General features: G+C 41.4%; 1 protein-coding gene across 1 annotated transcript in view; it reads left to right on the top strand.

The window, feature by feature from the left end:
- The first annotated feature begins 449 nt into the window (after nucleotides 1-449).
- asxl1 (ASXL transcriptional regulator 1) overlaps nucleotides 450-15844 on the top strand; it is a 29387-nt gene continuing 13992 nt past the window's right edge. The window contains exons 1-6 of the mRNA XM_012877575.3: nucleotides 450-772; nucleotides 5390-5472; nucleotides 7790-7792; nucleotides 9894-10011; nucleotides 10302-10503; nucleotides 13632-13792. Coding sequence (XP_012733029.2) covers nucleotides 716-772; nucleotides 5390-5472; nucleotides 7790-7792; nucleotides 9894-10011; nucleotides 10302-10503; nucleotides 13632-13792 — 624 coding nt within the window. The 5' untranslated portion in view covers nucleotides 450-715. The remainder of the gene's footprint in view (nucleotides 773-5389; nucleotides 5473-7789; nucleotides 7793-9893; nucleotides 10012-10301; nucleotides 10504-13631; nucleotides 13793-15844) is intronic.

The following is a 15844-nucleotide window of genomic DNA, read 5'->3' as shown; positions in this document are numbered from 1 at the left end:
GATAGATGAGTGTTTTCCATAAAAGAAAGGGGAAAGGGATGGAACTCATTTTTTAGACTCAAAATAACTTGAAATCTACAGTGTTTAATGTTTTTACTAAGCTATATACTTTCAGCAGTAAAACATCTGTCAACATAATAAACAATAAAGTTGTGAGACTGAAGAAAAGCCATTGTTTAATTAATATGAATTGTATTCATAACTAAGGAATGATCTGTTGTATCATGCATTTTGTCATACTTATGTCCATAACAAAGTAGTTCAGATGTTCAAATGTGTTTTTTCTTCTTCTTCATAACCTAATTTTAGGTTGTAATTGAATTCTGTTTTAAATATTTTACGTTGTAAAGTGATTAACGTATTCACTGTGTAGCATAAAACAGAAACAACGGATGATGAAACGGCCTATTTCCTGGCGGAAAGGGGGACGGGTTCTGTTGCATTCCTGCGGAGGATTTGACCTCTGAACCTGGCTTGTCCTGCAATAGTTGGGCTGCTAACCCTGCGTTCACTCTGCCACGGCATGAAGATGCGTTTGTAGTGCTGGATTGAAAACACGGCAGCAGACACACCAGCAACCACTCCAAGCACAATAGCGTATTCTCGGGTTAAAAGGAGCCTCTTCTTCGACAATAGTTAGCCGCTGCTGAACAGTCCAGTTGCGATCGCATTGAGATTTTATAGTAGCCACCCAGCAGAGACGAGCGCTAAAGAAATGAAGGACAAACAAAAGAGAAAGAAGGAGCGGACCTGGGCCGAAGCTGCTCGCATGGTAAGAAATAAGAACTAATCTGCATGTCAACCATCAATATTTTAGAGATATGATTTTAATCTTAGCACGTTGCTGTCTGTGGACATTCCACTGACGACCACAACCTAGCTTCTAGTGTTTTGTTAGCCAGCTAGTAGCAGCTAGCAGCAGCTAGCAGCTTAATCATATTAATGGAAGAATGTATCCCGCTAACAAATAGTTTGAGCTTAGTGTGAACGTTACTCCGCGTATATGTTTTAAAGCGGGATATGTGTTGCCCAACGTGATAAAATGCGAGGTAATGAAGCACCCAAATGCTTGCTAGCATAATAGCCACTTCTAATTGAGGTCTTTGTTTGCTAGGCAGCTTGTTAGCTAGCTAGTTAGCTACTAGCTCGACGCTTTTGAGCATCAAAACGACCTAAATAAGCAAGCATACAATAGGCTGCCACGCAGGTGGCCATGTAATTTAGTTGCAACGCGTATTTCGGGGTTGTGTGAAGCAGATGTTTCGATTTTTAGTTAGAAGCACCGTTGTTGTGGCAAAGCTACGTTACCATATTAACTAGGTGAACGTCTTGTTTTGAGAATGGACTCCTGTAGTTAAGAGCGTTGAAATCAAGGTAGCTTAATGAAACACAACACCTAATTCAGAAAGGCCAAAGCAGGTTTGCGAGGTATACACAGACGGTTGGAATGTCAGTTTTTGTCTTCCTTTAAGCCATTGCCAGAAACATAAGTACAAAGGCAGCTCAAGCTAAGGCCTATCCCAGGTAAATATGACTACAACATTATTATTGGTACAGAAATGTTCACACGTTGGGTTATTTTTAAATTCACATATGAAACATATACCCTGTAAGTTTGTTTTTCCTCTAAAAGCACATACATACAAACAATCGTGCAGTTTATGGTCTACACATCACTTGTCAAGAAATTGTCACATAATTCTTAAGTGGAAAGAGAGGTATTTTCCTGCAGTGAATGAGGTCTAAAGCCCACCCACAGAGCGGTTCTTTCACACATTGCCATGGCGTTGGGCAGTAAGGTGGTGTTTACCTTGTATTGGTGGGAACAAATTAACTGAGACAATTGCTGCTCCTATAACAACAACAAGCTGATGTTTGTGTACCTGGGAAAGTAACGGTATGGTTTGGATTATCACTTCAAAGGTTCAAACAAATGTTTGTTCCACTGTCAGTTCTAAGAAAACCAATACCGCATCCATGTACTTTGTAGACCAAGCTGTAAATTCAAGCATTCTCATTTTTGCTATTGTTTGCCGCCTATAAACCGACAAGGCGGCGTGACGTGAGGGTTCAAGTAGCTAAATTGTTCTCATTTAATTATATTTTATTGGAAGCTCTCAAGAGCAAGGTTGACTAAAAGGCTATGTTAACATCTCATGGGCCTGGACTGTATTTGAAAATTTCTTTATATATATATATATATATATATATATATATATATATATATATATATATATATATATATATATATATATATATATATATATATATATATATATATATATATATATATATTTATTTATTTTTTATTTTTTTTAAAGGAAAAGAAATATATAAAATCCATAACTGGATCAATTTAAAGCTTTTGCACCCAGTAGTAGTGGTTTAAAGATGCACGCAGCTCCCAATGACACCACAATGAGATAAGACATTAGCAACATCTTTGGAAAACTAAGGATCCCTTTTTCAGTTTCAAGAAATAAAATTTTCACAAACAATAAACTTATATATTTTTTAATAATTTGCTATGATTGTAAAATAGTCCAAATTAGGGTTTTAACTAGTCCACATCTAGCAGTGTTTTCTGCTCATTTAATCCTGCTACAATCTTACAGCCTTAGCTATGCCGCAGAATTTCTTCCACAAGTAGAAGTGGTAAGGAGGTATAAGATTGCGCGACAAACGATCTCAGATTGAGATAATAATAATAATGCAGCAGGGAAGAGAGCTCGGCTGTTCCAGTGGAAGCTTATTGGCTTTCTGCTAAATCAATAAGGCTTCTGCCAGAATATCGTAGGGATTATTTTCAGGGACAGATTAAGATGCTTTTAATGCTGTTGTCTGGACATGCCATTCAGAAAAATACATTTTATGTGCTATATTTACACTTAGACTTCATTATTAACATAATTGCTCTTTTTAACTGACACATGCTGATGTAAACAAACCTGAGCAGCAGTGCTTTTTTATAGTATGCTCCCAAACTCTGTCCTTTATGACATCAAATGTAACAAGAAAGGGCTGAGATCAATTGTCACTCGTCGTTCGTTACAACAGGATTGAATTAAGAGATACCTAACAAAGTTACCACATGAAATAGCTGTTAGCAGCCAGGAGGACAGCACTGCTTCCTTTTTGTGCTAATGCAGCTCCGTGTCACTCACTTCTCTGCCCCTTCCTACTGAATGCTTGTTTCAAGGATGAAATAACAGATTTACATCTATTAGGCGAGTTTGAGCATTTTTGTCTGCTTTAATATGGATTTGTGGGGCATCTCTGAGCTAAAACCAGACTTGACAGTGTAGGAGGCAAGATGCTGCTTTGGTGTCAGGAGACGTAACAGATACTGATCTGTTCCTTCAAATTCCCACTATACATAGTTCCTATATGACATGACATGCCCCCACACTCTCTCACTGACCACCATGTTGGTAAGTGAATTAACCAGTACATTCACTCAGGACAGCCCTGGAAAGTGTGGAAAGGAAAATGAGACATACCGGTCACTGGAATCCATCATTTGCTTCAGTAGTACAAACTCTGACTGTGTCTCCACCGCACTTGCCTTGCTTGAGAAGTGTGGCAGTAACTTTTCTAATTTGTGTGCGCAATAGTGAAAAAAAGGCTCAGTCTGTTTTGCCAAAACTACATTTTCTGCCAAAACCATGAACCATGACAGAAGTATCAGAGGGGAATCTTTTTTTTTTTTTGTGTGTGTGTGTGTCCTGTATGGCAATAAGAATTGTTGTCTTAATGCCAAAAACAGCCCAACAGATTTTACTTGTACAAGTGGAGCATTGCTGCTTTGCCATAGTGCTCTGCTTGCTGTATATATGCAAGAAGCTTTATTCTATTTTATTCTGGGACTATTTCATGTTCAGTGGACACTGAAATTTAAAGGGGAAAAAAAGGGGAGAAAGGAGAGAAACGGATGAGAGAAAATGCTAAAAGGGAGATTAGGAAAAACAAGAGAGGAAAGGGAGAGAGCAATATCACATCCTGAATCTGCTTCTACACCTGCAGAGAGAGATAAAAAGAACAGCATATTAACAGTATATTTCAATCAACAACTCTTCTCTACTAGGCTAGTGAAACCTAACAAAAACTACCAAGCAAAATTAAGATGAAGGCACTATGAACACACAAAAGAGCAAATAAAAACACAAAAGGGCTAATAAAAGAGCAAATAAAAACTGTTAAAAAACACCACTATAAAGGCGATTTAATGATTTTTAAAATTCAAGGAAGGTGTTTGATTTAGAGAACTAAATTCTTTTGAAATGAGGTCAAAATTAGCTTAATTTAGAACAATTGTTAACCCTGAGGACACTTGATTTTTAATTAGTGTAATTATTTCTTCAGAAATAGTTTTATATTGGTTTTAGCTTCAAAACATAGTAAAGCACAATGAAAAATAAATGAGGCCCAAATCCTCATCCTTTAACTCGCCCTGTTCTGGCGGCTGGACGACATCCAAGGGCGATGATCTGTTTTTTGGGGGCGTGACAACTGTGAATGTTTACACTTAAAGTACTTTAGGTTTGAAAACATTGATTTGTTGTTGAGTCCGTATACTTAATTTGTGCTGATCACATAAATCAATCCTCTGTATTTTATTTGGAGAAGGGGTTAGATGAGAATAATAATGACAATAATGGCCTCTATATTTTGTTTACATATCTCAAATTTCTGCAGTTAAGTTGGAAAAGACAAAAAATAAAGTAGAATTGAATAAAAGTAAAATCAGAAGTGCTGGTGTGTGGTTCCACTGTTTCTCTGGATGCATTTACCGTTGCGTCGCGCAGGTCGAAGGGGGCCGTTCATCAAGCTAATACCAGCAGGGTTAGCTTAAGTTGTTCGGGAGGTTTATAGCTGCGCTGATGGACGTTCAAGAGCTTTGCCGACTTTTCTGTTTCGCGCTCAAACATCAGTGTCGTATTGTTCCGTGTCATACTGAGCGTAACGGTCTCATTTCCGCGTAACCTTGACAACTTTCAGCGTAACAATCCATTACGTTGAAATGCACTGGCGAAAACCCAGTATGGCATTATGCAGCCTGAAGCAGTAACTAGTTGTCTGTATTTAAGGTATTCATCAACATAATACGTCAACTGTTCTATGAATCAATCGGTTGTTTTAGCTTTCATATCAACAATAAAAAGATGGAAGCATTTATTTGCTCTTCATCAATATAAACTTATCTGAACTATGTCTAAGACCCACGTGTTGTGAATTTTCTGCATGTGTTAAATTTTTCCAAGAGATTTGGTGAAGTTGTCTCTCGGGATCTTCCTCTGCACAGTTTTTAATTTGTTGTTCCTGTAAAGTTCTTCTACACATTTCCCTTGTTGAGTTTTTCTTTTTCAAAAAACATGTCTTCCTGGAACAGGTCCTGGAGAACTTCTCTGATGCACCCATGACTCCTAAACAAATCCTCCATGTGATCCAGACCAAGGGGCTGAAGGAAATGAGGTCAGACACACAGACAGTTTTGCTGACTGCTAGCTGGAATAACTTGAGCATACACACGCGTCTTCACACTAGAGTTGTCCAGTTGGCTTTGAGTGAAGCCAAGTCCGCTTCCTCTGATAGTGCGCATCCTTTGGGCAGGTATGAAAGCCCGTCGGAACGCTGGTGCTGATCGAACAAGTAAACTCAAACTGAAAACATGGCGCTTAGCACACTTGAAAGCGAAACCTTGTGCAGTTTGCATACAGTCGGAAATCAGACAATCTAGAAAACCAAAGTAACAAAATTGATCAATAGAACAGCTCGCTGTTTCACAAAAGTCAAGCCATTTTCAGATTTAATCACTAGGGAGGGTCTTTAGAAATTTAGAAGTAGAAATAAATGAATATGTGGTTTAAAGTTTCAAAACTTTAGAATTACATTTTTCCTATGAACTGCAAAGATTTGAGCTATCTCAAACATTCTTCTGCTAACAAATGATTTCACCTTTTTCCGTTCATATATATTGTGTTTGCAGCTGTATATTTATTAGGGGTGGATATTAATTCAATATTAATATACAGGGGTTGGACAATGAAACTGAAACACCTCTCATTTTAGTGTGGGAGGTTTCATGGCTAAATTGGACCAGCCTTGACATCCGGGAGAGTTACGGTGTGGAGAAGCCCCAAAGAAGCGTACCACCCAGACTGTTGCATGCCCAGAGTGAAGCATGGGGGTGGATCAGTGATGGTTTGGGCTGCCATATCATGGCATTCCCTTGGCCCATGCTAGATGGGTGCGTCACTGCCAAGGACTACCGAACCATTCTGGAGGACCATGTGCATCCAATGGTTCAAACATTGTATCCTGAAGGAGGTGCCGTGTATCAGGATGACAATGCACCAATACACACAGCAAGACTGGTGAAAGATTGGTTTGATGAAAGTGAAGTTGAACATCTCCCATGGCCTGCACAGTCACCAGATCTAAATATTATTGAGCCACTTTGGGGTGTTTTGGAGGAGCGAGTCAGGAAACATTTTCCTCCACCAGCATCACGTCGTGACCTGGCCACTATCCTGCAAGAAGAATGGCTTAAAATCCCTCTGACCACTGTTCAGGACTTGTATATGTCATTCCCAAGATGAATTGACGCTGTATTGGCCACAGAAGGAGGCCCTACACCATACTAATATATTATTGTGGTCTAAAACCAGGTGTTTCAGTTTCATTGTCCAACCCCTGTATATCGCATATAGCGTTATTCAGTAAAGGTGATATGACATTACTGATATTTCAGTATACATTAGTCTGGTTACAGCCTTGTTGACAGACTGAGATTCTGGGGTTTATGTAGTTATGTAATAGAAACTCCCTTTTCACATTTGTAAAATTCAATTAAATGGATATTGGCAAGTTTTTTTTTTTTTTTTTAAATGTTAAAATGCCTTACCATAGTTGGTAAGTATGCTTGCTGCTCATACTGGGCGGCTTCTTATGATCTCACTCCAAACAAACATCGTCTGTAACTGGATGACACCGTCCACACTGTTTGGTTTTAAAAAGTGTAGTTTAACAGTGAAGTGTATACACACTTCCCCAGCGTTCCCCGCCCAATCGAAACGCATCCCTTGGACAATACTGGTGTGAAGACGCCCTCTCACACACTTCCTTAAGAGCATTTGTCAAATTGCAAAAAGTGATTTGTAACTGTTTAAGTAATCTGTTGCTTTTGGCAGAGCAGTATAGTTGGGGTGTTTTTCTATTTATATCTGCATGATTAGGCTGATAGTGAAAGTATTGGTTTATATGTTTTCAACAGTACGGATAGGCTGCTCTAAGACTTCAAAGGTATGGTCACTTAGAGAAGAAATGTCACCGTTTACTGGGAGCTTTGGATTAAACATAATCTTTTAAACAAATGTAAAACCAGAAAAGTTACCACCATTACTACTGCTGCAAATATGTCACAAATTGCTGTATGCTTAATGGAATAGCTGGAATAATATCTAAAATATTTATCGTTTGGATTTTAATACAATGAGGAAGAATGAAGATTTAAAACCGTGCCATGTTTGTGCTGGGGGAAAAAGCTTATTCATATTTTCAGGTACTGCTTTGCTATGGTTTGCCAACTAGAACAAGCAACCCATGCTAAGAGTCCGCCACGTCGAATCTTTTTCATATGTATTTCACTTTAGACAGTTACCCTTTTTCTAACCACAGCTGTATCGTATTTTTGCAGGTTAGTCATACATACATGAAAATGTAATTTTGTTAATAACTGGCTTTGTTTCTGTCTCCATGAACTTCTGGGATGGCTGCCAACGGTTAACAGAAGGTATGTTAAAGGACTTTCAAATGTCCAAAGTTTTATCTGCTGTTAGAAATTACATTTCCTTGCTCCTTTTTCCTGTTTTTACTCATCCAAAGATTCATACTTTACACAGTCATTCAGCTGCACGTTCATTTGCATTTTGCATTTGAGCAAAATGTGTCAGTAAAAAAAAAAAAAAAAAAAAAAAAAATATATATATATATATATATATATATATATATATTTATATATTTAAAAAAAAAAAAAAAAAAAATCAATCTTTGGTTATATGAATGGATGTTTAGGAATTAATATGACCGATTCATTAACAGAGCCTCACGTCAGACTTGGATGCGAACTTTAATTGTAAAAGTTGAAGTGAAAACTGGATTCAGCTTTTCTCCACTGAACAAAGATCCTTTAAAACAGTTTGTGATTTATTTTTAATTTTTTTGAAACACTTTCTATTTGTGTAAACCTAAAATGTGTGTAATTCTTAAGATTGGATGAATCTTTTCTCATTTGTCAACCTGAAAGTAGAGTAGGTAGGACTTCAGAAAAGTTCTACAATGGTCCTTGAAGGTAAAACTTTTAAATTTTTCAAAAGTTTTAAAAGTTTAAAGTTCTAATTACACTAAAACAGGGGTCCCCAACCTTTTTGAAACTGAGAGCTACTTCATCGACACTAAGTCGCACCAACGGCTGCCAGTACTGATCCTTGAACTAGAAGAGTCAGTGCTATCCAATAAACATTTTTGCAATGCTTTTTTTTATTTTTTGTAAAGCTATATAAATGTAAATGTGATTCCAAAATTGGAGCAACAGGGTAAAATAACATTTTCGATGCATCTCACTGGAGGGCTTCGCTAGCTTTAGAAGAGGCTTGAGGGCACCACATGTGGTCCTTGGGGACTACCTGGTGCCCGTGGGGTCCGTGTTGGTGACCCACTGCATTAAAATCTGCTAGATTCAAACATGGTTTATATAAAGCTCAGGTAATGTCCCACATTTCTCCAAAACTGAGAAATGAAAGCTTGCCACCATAACCAAGTAGACATTTCTTTAAGCTGGGTGGTGATTCAAAGATGTTAGCCCTCTGTGAGCAGCACGTAAATGCTTATAATACAGAGGGGAAACCCTGCCGTGTGTTTAGTGGATCTAGAGAAGGCCTAGAACCTTGCCCTCCAGGAGTATGGGGTGTCTGTGTGGGGTTTATCTAATCCTTAAATGACCAAAGGAAGTGCTGTTTCTAAGTGCATTGCCGTGATGATCGTCTGAAATCTGCTCTGACTAAAATGAACTCAGTTTATAGGCCAAACTAGAAGAGTCAAAATGAGGTAATGACTGAACAGGAAAAGGGGACCGAAGCAACTTCAGCAATCCGAATCCTGCAATCACACGAGGCTCCCTGAATAATGAGCAGATTATGGAAATTACTGAAGCTATTTCATATTGTTTGGCCACGATTTGGATGCATGTTTGCACAGTTTTGCTTCTTTTGTTTTTTTTCTATACATAAGTTTACGTTTTTATTTCAATATTCTAAGCTTTCCCAGTGTTTTGTTCTTTCTCACAAAGAGGCACAAATTGAACAAACCGGAGTCAATTTTCATAATTTCTGCAAAGTGCCTACAAGCATGGGAAAAAACATGCATGTTAAGTTAATTGGAGATTAGATTGGATGACCTTGATTCATAAAATTCGGTCATAGCAGGGGATTGAACCGGCAACCTGTGTATTGCAGGACAAACTTGCTAACTTTCCAATATATTGATCCATAAAGTGTATGTGAGACTCTGTGTGATTAAACACCATAAGCCAAATAAGGTTTTTCTAGTAAAATATGGAAAAGTCTTTTTTATTTTTTTTATATTTTATGTAGGCTTTACATGCTAAAATTACTAAAATGACGTGCTAAAGTTGGCCCTGTCACCTCTGTGGGAAGACGAGGGTTAACTAAGATGTCTGCAGTGAGCATTATATGTAGTTGGTTTTTTAAAGACTAACATGTAAAAAGTTTCTGCAAAGTATGCTGAGTATTTTCGCACAAACCAAGGATTGTTTCTAAAGTGACTAAAATGTGGGCCAGACTTGACATGCAGTGTACCTCTGTGTGTGGTCGCAGTGGGACAGCTCCTCTGGCCTGCCTGGTCACCATGCTGCATTCTCAAGTGAGGGGAGACCGGGTCAAGAACAGCATCTTCTTCAAGCTTCCTGGTCGAATGAGCCTGTTCACACTCAAGGTACTTCATCTGATACTTGTTCTTACTTACTTAAATCAAAATAGTGGAATTGCAAAGGTTTTAAGGGAGTAACTCCGGCCGTCGGCCTATCATAGATGAGGTGCTCTAGTTTGTTGTCTGCCACTATGGCAGCCAGCTGTATTTTACAGCCCAAGACACTGTTCCATGTAACCACAGTGATCAGTGACCAGAGTTACGTTTTACTCGTCCCAAAAGGCCTTTTGAAGTTGATGCACTTTGCATTGTTGTTTTTAGTACTACCAGCTCACTTTTGTGTTCTCTTTCTGTAGAAAAATGCCCTCCAATGGACAAAGCCAACATCAGAGTCAGAAGCTGCTTCGGAGCCAGTCGGAAATGCTGCTCACCCAGCTTCAAGCAGCAGCACCCCAGTGGCGGGATCCGCCGTGTCCCTCGTTGACTCCAGCGAAACCATTGAACAGGAGAGCTGTGACTCCTCAGAGACGACTGTAACAGCAATTATAGACAATGACGGTAGCTCAATAATACACACTCCTCCTTAATTCAGGGTCTTAAAAAGTCTTCAGCTATAAACTCTGTTTTAGACCTTAAAACATCTAGATTCGTCATACTGGGTCTTTAAAGGGTTAGTTTAGATTTACCTGTGGGGAGGATATGTGAGCTCGTTATTTAAAGTTACTCAAACGAAAAATGTTCATATTGGAGGGATACAACGCTCCGTTGGCAGATATCTGGATTGGTTTGGATCGGTCTCTGAGGTGTAGGGAGGGGCAATTACTAGACTTTTCAATTGTATTGTAGCAGTGGTTTATTATACGAATTGTGATTGATAATTTTCTATCACGTGTGAGAACCATCTCAGCTCCTGGGAAATGTTTCGTCAGAATGTGATGTGGACAAGTTGGTTGGAGGTTTTAAACCTGCAGTAGAAGCTTTTGAGGTCGTCTGTCAGATGAGGATTCTGCTCGTGGAGGGGGGACTTCTGTAGGAGGTGATGTTTCTCAAGGCATTCAAAAGCTGTGGCTGCGTTTATAGTTGAAAAACTGTTTCATCCTCTCGCTGTAGCCTCTTTTAACTGTCTTAACCTCTTTTGTAGCGTCTTTTAACATAATCCCCTTGGCGAGCTTGTTCCTGGGCTCAGTCCCCACTGCTATAAGCCTCTTCCTTGTTTTCAGCGTTCCTGAACTTCATCAGATATGAAGTGAAGCATGGTTTATTGTATGTGTGAAAGGCATTGGTCTGCACACACATCCTCACAAAAATGGATGTATAAAGTCACAGTGTCAGTGTTTACCTCTAAGTTGAGTTGAGATGAAGCAGACATGAGAGAACCAGAGCAACCCCGCTGACAGTGTGGTATGCATTTTTTTTAAACTTTGTAACAATGATCCAGTGTGATAATATCCCTGGTGGGGCTCTTGATATGCTGTCTGTATTTTGGAAGTTAATTGGAGAGGTTTACGGTGTTAAAATTCTCTAGAATAGGCGTGGTGCGCGCACCCTTGGGGGTGTGCGAGCTGCCACTAGGGGTACGCGAGATGAAAAATGTAATGGCGGTCTGACCGTGTTTTTTTTCCCCCCACACCATAAAGACGTGTCAATAAACATTCCTTTGTAAAGATTAAAATCAAAAACTGTAAATCTAATCAATAAATAAAAAAGTATTGTAATAATCTGTATTAGACTTAAATTGCTAAGTGCTGTTGCACACTTACTGTTCCTTTAAGTTAGATTGTTTTGGGTTTATCCTGGAAGAAATGTGTGGCTTCCAGGGGGAAGAGTGGTGGTTCAGGGGACTGGCGGGGTGAAAGCTGTTCTGTTTGTCCTAAAATAAAGTGTTAGCAGTAAAACCTCGGTCTGGTGATTGGGTGTCATAACAGAACGTTACAGTGTTCACACGAAAATGTATTTATTTAGAAGAAATGTTCTACGCTTCATTTTAATATAAAATATAGGCATTACGCTGTATATAATACCTAGCCTGTTGCCTCTACTGCAATCATTCTGGCAAATATGCTCAATTGGCTAAAACCAGGGAAACTGTCATGCAGGTGAGACATCTAAGCTCAAAGTTAGTGATGAAGGAGGAGAGGAACCAAGAGAGAAAGAGATGCACACTGCCGCCGCTGGTGGGAAAATTGGTGGTAGACGCGGTTTCTTGACTCTCTTCATGCACAGAGCTGTAATACTTTTCATTGTGATTCAGACAGGTGCAGTTGATTTTACAGATGCAGTTTTAGCGCGTATTCAGACAGAAACAGGGAAACCGGCGGTGGGGGGCTGCAGGAGCTGAGGTGTGTTGCCTTGGGCGTGTTTACCTGCTGAATGTAACCGCTGTGAAACAATCAGGAAATAACTTTTTATTTCTCTGATTAATAACAGCTTTATCGAGACCGGTGCTGTTATTGTTACTCGGTGGTAGAGCGACACAGTGGTAGAAACTCTCTCTCGCTCATCATCAGATACAAATCAAATTAAACCGATGCACCTGAAAATCCTCAGGATCCTGTTGTGGATGTTGTGTGTAACTTTACTGAAGTTTAATTCAAATGATGTTATAATTTTATCTCCATAACCTTTCTTATGGTGGTTGAGTTGTTGTAACTGCAAATTATTACTTTTTTGGACGATTGGGGTGCGTTAACCCGGTTGGCACAAAGAAGGGGGTGCGTGGCTAAAACGTTTGGGAACCGCTGCTCTAGAACTATGATGCAAGACTCTTGGTGATTTTCCTCCACATTTGTTATCAGATTAGTGAGTTGAATTTTAGGCTCAGGTGTGCTGGCCTGTGGTGGGATGTTAACACCACCCAGAAAAAAAGAGAACTCTCTTGGTGAATTAAAGGGTTTGGAGTTTATAAAAAAAATTACTCCAGATGAGGGTTATTCAATTCAAGTTAGTTTTATTTATATAGCACCAATTCACAACACAGCATCTCAAGGCACTTTTCAGGCCTACATGTCTTCAGTAACACTTTGCACGTCTGTACATCATTTGCTTATGTAAAAGCAGATTCCACTTCCTCTCTTTTGTCCCCCCCAAGAGATCCGCGCTGCGGTCCTCTCAACAAGGCAGGTTTTGGTAAAACAGTGTGGAAGTCAGACTATTTTGGGTTGAGAGGTAAAATATTGCCCGTTTTGTTTGCAAGGGAGGGGAGCGGACATTAGTCAAGTGGATGGAATGTAAGGGTATGTGGAGTCCTCACTGTTGAGGCTTCACCAGTGCACTTGTCCGTTTTCCTCATCTGCATCTCTAGCAACCTCAACCCCTGGCTACCGTTTAGCGTCGAGCTAGTAACAGCTAGCATGTTGGCTATTTAGACCGGGAGGTTTTCTCCGAGACTGGAAGTTAACTCAATGTATTATGTCTCTCTCAAACATCGACTCAATTAAAATAAACAGATGACGCTTAGCCTGGGGGGGGGCTAATAATAAGTAATACGCTGGGGGACATATTTTCTACAGTGATTTTAAATAGGGGAAAATGTTGCTGATTACTAATAACATTAACATTGCTTATTGAGTCTCTGATGCGTGCCAGTCACCATGTTGCCATTTAGCAGCTGTTGGTTGGTGATAATGGCACAGGTAGTGTTTATAATACTACTAGCTTAATTCTGTATTGTTTTTCCTGGTTTATAGCGTCAGTGGATGAGAATTCATCCAGTGCATCCTGCTCCACCGAGCTGCAGACTCAAAGCAGCCACCCTCAGACACGCCTGAGCAGGGCAGCCGGACAGCAGGGGCGCACAGATGCTCAGCAAAGCCAACACGCTCAGACCAGACTGAGTCGTTCAAGACAGGTGAGCACCCTGCACAAAGCAGCCTACCGCAATTTGCCATTTGGTGTATTTATAGACCACCCGTTGGTCCGAGACTATTTTTGGTTCAGGATATGAAACAAAACAAATAAATTAATGCATTAACTTCTGCATAAACCATAGTCTGAGGCCATTTATCCATGAGGTGGTCTGTAAAGCGGGCATTTATACAGGACAGGCCTATCACAGCGCAACAGACACACAGGACAGCCATTAACGAAACAAACTCACACCTTTAAAGGTATACTATGCAACCGGCGTTGATTTTCCAGCGAGGCTCCCCCCAGAGGGCGAAAGTAAAAGTGCACTGTCGTAAATATGCTCAGCTGTTCTGGTTTGTCCGTCAAGCCAGGCGCGGTTGTTTTGAGCTTAGCAGACAGGCGAACACAACGAATACAAAAGTCGAAAAAACGGCAGTACAAACAATGACTAACACAGTGAAAGTATGAACATGCACACAGAGAGAGAAAAACCATTCCAATGCAGTGTTTCCCCTAGGAATTTGCTTACCGGACGACCGGCGGAGCGGGGGAGAGAGAGACGAGCTTTGCGCCGATGACCGGCTGAGCGGAGCGGGGGGGGAGACAAGCTTTGCGCGCATATCGAGTTAGTTTTATTTTTTTATTATTATTTTTTTGGAATGTCGGCGAGGCGGTAGCGTGAGGGAAACCCTACAATGTTACTTACAATGGCATCAGCAGAAACGCGAGGTCCGCGTCAGCCTTGCAGACTTCTATGTTCACCCGTGTATGACTCCTCTCTCTATCCAGAGCCATTTTCCTCTTTCTTGCCTGCTCCGACATGGGCTTTCGCTGTTTTCTCGCTGGTTCCGCCATGATAACTGCACAAATCTAGCAACGAACATGCCTTTCACTGGGGGCGTGTAGCAGTTCTCGCCGTAAAGCAAGACCGACTCTCGCGATGCACACGAGACTACTGAGCCTGTGAGTGCGGGCCGAGGGCTCCTGCTATAGACCCCTTGCAACCACGTGACTCCGTTACCCAGAACCCCTTGCGTGGCGGCCATATTGGTTGGCACGCCATTTGACGAAATGACGAGTTCTCCAGGTATTTTTCTTCTTTAGATAACGTATCACAAGATCGTTTTAAGAGTAAGTTGATGGTTGATGGTATCAGATTGCCAGATCCACACAGCAAAAGCCTGAAGGGACGGAGCGAGTCTGTGAAATGCTGGCCAAGGGTTTCGTACTGCGACATATACAGCTGCTTTATAAACACGCAGGCCAGTACAGACAAGAGAGCACGAAAGCCCCTGAAACCACTGGACGGCTGCAATTATTTTATATCAGGAAAAAGGCTCCAGCAAACGCCCGCGACGCCATGAGGGATTAAGCGGTCAGAAAATGGATGGATGGATGTTCGGACATGTTTGTGCAACAGCACAAAGCAGAGAGGAAGACCCGCCCGGTAGGTTAAAAAAAATCACTCACTACGGATTATTTTGGTGTTTTTGTCTTGTTAAAATGGGTGGGGGTGTCGGCGACATTGCAGCGTAAACACAGACATACTAGCTCCCGTGAACGGGCGGAGGGGAGGTGGCGATCGTTACATGGGCCGGAGAGCCGCTGCTGTCTGGAGCAGCAGGAAGCGGGTGCTGCTCCAGACAGCAGCGGCTCTCCGGCCCGTGTAACGATCGTTACACGGGCCGGAGAGCCGCCTCCGCCGCCGCGGCTGCTGCCTCCGCTGTCTCCGCCGCCGGAGAGCCGCCGCTGTCTGCTGCTTCAGACAGCGGCGGCTCTCCGGCCCGTGTAACGATCGCTACACGGGCCGGAGAGCCGCCTCCGCCGCCGGAGAGCCGCCCGTGTAACTTCAGACGGGCGGCTCTCCGGCGGCGGAGACAGCGGCGGCGGCGGAGGCGGCTCTCCGGCCCGTGTAGCGATCGTTACACGGGCCGGAGAGCCGCCGCTGTCTGCTGTCTCCGCCGCTGTCTGGAGCAGCACCCGCTTCCTGCTGCTTCAGACAGCGGCGGCTGTCTGAAGCTACACGGGCGGCTCTCCGGCCGTGTAGCTTCAG

Source organism: Fundulus heteroclitus, chromosome 1 (genome assembly GCF_011125445.2).
Source record: "Fundulus heteroclitus isolate FHET01 chromosome 1, MU-UCD_Fhet_4.1, whole genome shotgun sequence".
In the NCBI taxonomy this organism is placed as follows: Eukaryota; Metazoa; Chordata; class Actinopteri; order Cyprinodontiformes; family Fundulidae; genus Fundulus; species Fundulus heteroclitus.
This window is presented reverse-complemented; position numbering and strand designations above follow the sequence as displayed.